Below are 6689 nucleotides of genomic sequence, written 5' to 3' on the forward strand. Positions count from 1 at the left end.
AAAAAAATAGGTCCGGGGGTGTAGCTCGGAGGTCGAATGCCCTTGGGTTCCATCCCCAGACTCGCAAAACAAACAAACAAACACAAAAACAAACCTATGATCACTTATGATCATGAAACGTAAACTCAGATCTCTGTGGCAGACAGAACTCTGAAATGGCTACCACAGCTCCTGGCCCTGGGGTCCTGTGCTGCATCGGCTCCTCCCGTCAAGGGCGAGAAACACCCTAGAACTTGACTGCTTCCGGCTGGATTAGATGATGAATTACGTGACGGGAGGCTGCCTATCACTCGCATCAGGGAGGGTCGAGCCAATCACTGGAGCCCTTATAAAAGACTGAACCTCGCAGCATCCCTGAGGTTTCCCACTAGGGAGGCAAGGCCTGCGGAGGACTTTCCCGGGTACTACTCCGGAGACCGACATGCCGGCAGCTTTGCAACTCGGCCTCCAGCCGCGGTGCGCATCCACGGAGCCTGAGCCAGACCCAGAAAGGAAGGGGCTTTGGTCCTAAAATCCCAAGACAACTGAGTTTGGCCAGCTAGACCGCATCGTTCTTCAGTCAAGGTAAACTCCGCAAACCCAGCTAACCCTGAGCACTTTCTTTCTCTCTATGTCTCTGTCTCTGTCTCTCCCTGTTTCTCTCCCTCTCCCTTCTTTTTCTTTTGTGGTACTGGGGGTGGAACCCAGGGGCATTCATCCCCAGCTCTATTTCATTCTTTTTACTTTGAAACAGGGTCTCACTCCATTGTGGAGGGCCTCACTAATTGCAGAGGCAGGTCGCAAAGCTGGGATCCTCCTGTCTCAGCTTCCCAGGAGCTGGGATTACAGGATTACAGGCGTGCACTACACACCTTACCACACCTGGCGGAGGAGGGCTTGACTTTGCCTTTGGTGCTGGGGATTGAACCCAGGGGCATTCTACCTCCGAGCAACATCCTCAGACCAATAGTTTTTACTTTTTTAATTTTTGAAAGAAGGTCTCCCTAGTCTGGTAAGAGTATTGTTAAATTGCACAAGCTGTTCTTGAATCTGCTATCCTCCTATTTTAGCCTCTCAAGTACTGGGATTACAGGCTTGTACCACCAGGCCCGGCTGGATCACGGCTCCGTGCCGGTCAGTAGGGCCGCCGCTTCCCAAAGGCAGCGAGGGGTGAAGGTGCTGGACAGATCCAGGAGGGTAGAAGTACCCTGGAAAAAAGTGGACGGCATTGGGTGAAAATGTCTTTTTAAGCTGGGTGCCCAGCATTTGGGAGGCTGAGACCGCAGGATTGCGGTTCACGGACAGCCTCAGCTACTTAGCGAGGCCCTTTTCAACTCAGTGAGATCCTGTTTCAAAAATAAAAAGACTGAAAATAGAGGGATGGGGGTGTAGCATGGAGTTACAATGCCCCTGGGTTCCATCCCCAGTACCGCCAAAAAAAAAAAAAAAAAAAAGGGATGGGGGTGTAGCTTAGAGATACAATGCCCCTGGGTTCTATCCCCAGTATGGTAACAAACAAACAAATAAACAAAAAAATATAAAAAATAAAAAAAGACTAGAATATAGGGCTAAGGTGTCACTCGGAGCTTGAATGCCCCTGGGTTCTATCCTCAGAACCGCAAAAAAAAAAAGTCTTTTTATTCTTTATTGTTTTCTAAAAAGAGGCGGTAAACCAGTACGTTTGGGAATCTGTGTGGACATTTGTTTTTGAAGATGCTAAGTGTATGGAAACATCTCCTACCCTAATAGAAAACTAAAGTCATTTATGAATTTGTGTCCGTCGCTCCGGGCCTCAGTCTCCAGGCCCCTTCTGCCTCTGTGGTGAAGACCCGCGGGGAGCAGCCTGCAGACCATGGCGCGCACCAAGCAGACGGCCCGCAAGTCCCTGGCGGTCGGGGATGCGCCCAGGAAGCCGCTGGCGGCCAAAGCCCGGGGCAAGAGGCTGCCCCCTAGCGGCGGGGTGAAGAAGCCGCACCGTTACCGGCCGGGCACCGTGGCCCTCCGGGAAATCAGAAGCTACCAGAAGTCCACCCAGCTGCTCATTCGCAAAATCCCCTTTCAGAAGTTAGTGCGAGAAATAGCTCAGGCCCTGATCCCAGACCTGCGCTTCCAGAGCGCCGCCATTGGGGCTCTGCAGGAGGCCAGCGAGGCCTACCTGGTGGGCCTGTTTGAAGATACCAACCTGTGTGCGATCCATGCCAAGAGGGTCACCATCATGGTCAGGGACATGCAGCTGGCCTGCCGCATGCGTAGAGAGACTAATTGAGATTTCCCCCAGGATGGGCAGTGCTTCATTCTCAAAATACACAGCTAAACCTCTTTGCATGAGTAGTTCTGAAGGTTAGATCCCCTCCCCCCGTGGCACATACATGTATCCGAGCGTTTGTTCGCGAGTGAAGAAAAGGGATGAAAATCGAAAGTTTTCTTTGCCATTTTTCATTTGTGAGCTTTTAATATAGTAATATTTTAATATTTTAATATAGCTTTTAATAATAATGTAAAATGTTCGTACAATCCAGGTGTTCCGGTGAAAGCCTTTTTACCAGTTCAACTTTGTAACAATTATGAATAAGCCTATTTAATTCTCTGGACAATGCCAGCATTTGATTGTTTTTCAAATAATAAATTTCTCATTCATGTCCTGTGGACAATGTTTGTGGCATTCTGTTTTATGCAGTAAATTCACGTATTCGAAGTACTTTAAAACTGAGCTTTTCTATATGCAAGTCTATGATTTTAATGTTGCAGGTCCTCCGTGCTATGCCTGTAAATTTCTTGTTAAAATACATCAAAATAAGAAAATAATTCACTTCTTTTGTGCAGCTCTACTTTTTTTGTATGGTACTGGGGATGGAACCCAGGGGCATTCTACCTCCAAGCGACACCCCCAGCCCTAATTTTTATTCCTTATTTTGAAACAAGAGTCTCACTGAGTTGCCAGTGGCCTCACTAAGTAGTAGCTGAGGCTGGTTTAAATGCTGGGATTACAAGGGTGTGCCACCACGCCTGGCTTTCTATTTTTTTTTTTTTTAATAGTCTTGCTAAACTGTGAAGATCTCACTAAGTTGTTGAGGCTGACCTTGAACCTAGGATCCTCCTGTCTCAGCCTCCCAAGTACTGGGATTATAGGTTTGTGCCATCATGCCTGGTAATTAATATACTCTTAATTAATATACTTTTAATTAATATACAAGTTTCTTCAGATACTAGGAAGCAGAAAAATCAGTCTTTGGGTATTTGCTTGTGGGAGGGGTATTGTTCACAAGCCATAGCTCAACAGGAACTCAGCAAGTATGATATCTAAAACTTCTTTGTGTGTATGTATGTATATGTATCAGTTGAATGTCAACTCAGGGACATTTTAACTCTGAGCTACATCCACAGATATTTATTTTTTAAATTTATCAACTTGATTTCCAGTGCAACTTATTGTTTCCTATGGGTGCATTATATCCATACATCTTGATGAAGTGCTGGTATTAGGGTGCACACAGCACTCGTCCCCTCCCCCAGTTTCCTTTCCTAGGCTGGTTCCATGGTTTGGGAATTATAAATTGTGCTGCTATAAACACAGATATGCATGCGTTACTGTGGTAGTCTGGTTTCAGTTCTTTTGGGTAGATACCCAGGAGTGTTATAACTGGGTCATAGGGTAGATTAATTTCTATTCTTCTGAGAACCCTCCACACTGATTTCTGAAGCGGTGGCACTAATTTGCAATCCTACCAATAAGGTATCAGAGTTTCTACTTCCCCGCATCCTTGCCGGCATTTATTATTGTTTATGTTTTGAATGATTGTCATTTTGAGAGATTTCAGGGTAGTTTTGATTTGCATCTCTGATTGTTAATGATGTTGAACTTTTCTTCATATATTTAGTGGCCATTTGTATTGTTTCTTTTGTGAAGTGTCTATTTAGTCCCCTTGCCCATTTTTTAATTGCTTTTTTTTTGGTGGTGAGTTTCTTGAATTCTCTGAATATTCTAGGTATTAGTCCTCTATCAGAAAAAACAGCTGGCAAAGAGCTTCTCTCATTCCCTCAGCTCTCTCTTGAGCTCTTGTTAGTTTACTTTGTTGCACAGAAGCTCTTCAGTTTCATGCAATCCCACATATTAATCCTCATTTCTTGTGCCCTTGGGTCTTGTTGGGCAAGATTTTACTCGTGAGTATATTTTGGAACATTGGTCCTGTATTCTCTTAAAGTAACTGCAAAATATCTGGTCTGATTTCCAAGTCTTTAATTCATCTTGAGTTGACTCTTGTGCAGGGCGAGAAGGTGGGATTTGTTTTCGTTTAGTTTTGCCAACACCATTTGTTGAAAAGCCTGTCTTTATTCTAGCAAATGCTGTTGGCCTCTTGTCAAAAATCAATTGTCTGTAAGTGTGTAGGTTTGTTCCTGAATCTTCCATTCTGCTCATTGTTCGATGTATCTGCGTTTGTGCCAGTACCATACTGTTTTTATTACTATGGTTCTGTAGTATAGTTTGAAGTGATATGATGCTTCCTGCATGGTACTTATTGCTGACAACTCTTTTGGCTATTCTGGGTCTTTTGTTGTTCTATATGAATTTTAGGACTGTTTTTTTCTAGGTCAGTGAAGAATGACCTTGATATCTCTTGATATCTTAATAGTGATTGCACTGCCAGGCATGGTGGCGTATGTTTGTAATCCTAGCCCTTGGGGGGCTGAGACAGGAGGATTGCACAGGTTTAAAGCCAGCCACACCTGGCTTCCTGTTACTTTTTTGATATTTAACATGTCTTTTAATGAGAATTACTTGGTGAAAAAGACCATATTACCAAGAACTGGCTCCCAGGGCATTTGCTTTGAGTGCTTTGGGAGTTATAGTTGTCTTGTTTGATTGATCTTGACATCAAGACTGGCTTAGTTTTTTTTTTATAAATAATATATTGAAGGATAACTGAGCATATACAGAGAGGTATTTATAAATTGTTAAAAATAACATTGAATCAATTCCTGTGGCAGTGTCATGAATACTAAGTTAGATTTGAGGTTAGATATGTTTATTAGTGTTACATTGCATCATCTCGAGGAATGAAATTTGGTCACCTACATAAGATAATTTTTTAAAGTTACACAAAAGAGTTCAGACAGGTCAAATTTTCATTGTCAGTAGGTCAAAGGAAGCACTGCTATTATGGCAAAATGACATTAAAATGAACATAACTGCAAGGTTCATGGGTGGGATACTGAATGAAATGGAATTTATCATGAAACAATTAGTTTTGTGACTTGTCCATGATGTTTACAAAAGGCACAAAACCCACCAAATACGTGGGCTTGTTAAATACAGGAGTATAATTCTTAGGAGATTTTTTTGGTAGGTTGATTCAAGTACAATATTAATGAGGTCAAGATCATATCTTAGATCCCTGGATAGTCTAGTTAATTTGCACAAAGAAAATTACGTTTTGTTACCATAGACTCTTATCACTAACTTTTCCAGGCACTAATGAAATATGTGTCACTGGTCACAAGGGCAATTGAGAAAAAAATTGCACAGATATTTTAAAAAATCATCATCTCCAAGAAATAAAATATCAGCAAATACAGAACTGTAGAATGTAAATGTATCTTATTAATTTTATAATTAAGTAATTTTGACAAATATTTTAAATAATAAAATTATATTTTGAAATATTCCCATTGATGTCCAATATGTAAAAAATTTGTTACACTGGTTGATGAAGGAGAAAAATAGGGGTGTATAAACAAACATTTTGCTGATTCTTATACCTTTCAAGTCCATAGGACCTACATTTTCCTATTTTACTAGCAGTGCTCTCTGAAACAATATTAAAATGCTTAGCCAGGGTGGTGACCCATGCCTATAATCCCAGTCTTTGGGGGGTTGAGACAGGAGGATTGCTGTTTCAAGACCAACCTCAGCAGCTTAGTGAAACTCCATTTCAAAACAACAACAACAAAAAAACCTGATTTGGAGTATAGCTTAGAGGTAGAATATACCAGGGTACAAACCCAGTACCAAAAAGAGAAAAAGAAACAGAAGTGAGAGTTGAGGTTTTATAAGACATAGTGGTTAAAATATTTACCTAGCCATACATCTAATTTCATTTTAGAAATTAGAAAATGACAACTTAGTTGATATCACCCAGTCAGGCAAACCTGACTTAAACTCAAGTAGTGTAATACTTTCTGTGTAGGGTAATTTACTAATTCATATTTATTTATCTTCTACTTAGACTGAGTTGACTGTGAATTATTCAGGGATTCAGATTTGTTGCAGTCATATGACTATTTTCCCTTTGGACATTGCCAACATTTTCATGAGAGAAATGTCTCAGAGGACTGTCGTTGGCCCTGAGGAGAAGAGAGAGTGGAGGAGATATGGCCGTGCTGTTGAGAGTGAGGCTACCCATGGGGTCACACTTCATGACAGATGTGTTGGGACTACACAGACCCTCATACTCTGGGGACAGATGTTGATGGACCACTTACTGGAAGTCTTTGTCATCAAAACCTGTTGATTCCTCCAAATTGTGAAAGAGAAGTATTATCTTTGGTTCTAATAATAAACCCATTAAATTACATTTAGTAACTTTTTCCCATTTGTGTTGCTGTAACAAAGTGCCTTGGGGTGTTTTATAAAAAACAGAAATTTGATTGCTTACATTTCAGGAGGCTGGAACTCTAAGACTGAGGTGCTCACATAAGTATCTGGTATGGGC

General features: G+C 41.7%; 1 protein-coding gene across 1 annotated transcript; it reads left to right on the forward strand.

Moving 5' to 3' along the window:
- Positions 1 to 1831: 1831 nt before the first annotated feature.
- Positions 1832 to 2245, forward strand: LOC308265464 (histone H3.Y-like; the record flags this gene model as incomplete). The annotated part of the gene is made up of 1 exon (XM_080699208.1): positions 1832 to 2245. One exon carries the CDS (start codon positions 1832 to 1834, stop codon positions 2243 to 2245), a length of 414 nt encoding a protein of 137 aa, XP_080555334.1.
- Positions 2246 to 6689: the final 4444 nt, after the last annotated feature.

The sequence above is a fragment of the Muscardinus avellanarius genome (assembly GCF_963383645.1).
Source record: "Muscardinus avellanarius genome assembly, chromosome: 1".
In the NCBI taxonomy this organism is placed as follows: domain Eukaryota; kingdom Metazoa; phylum Chordata; class Mammalia; order Rodentia; family Gliridae; genus Muscardinus; species Muscardinus avellanarius.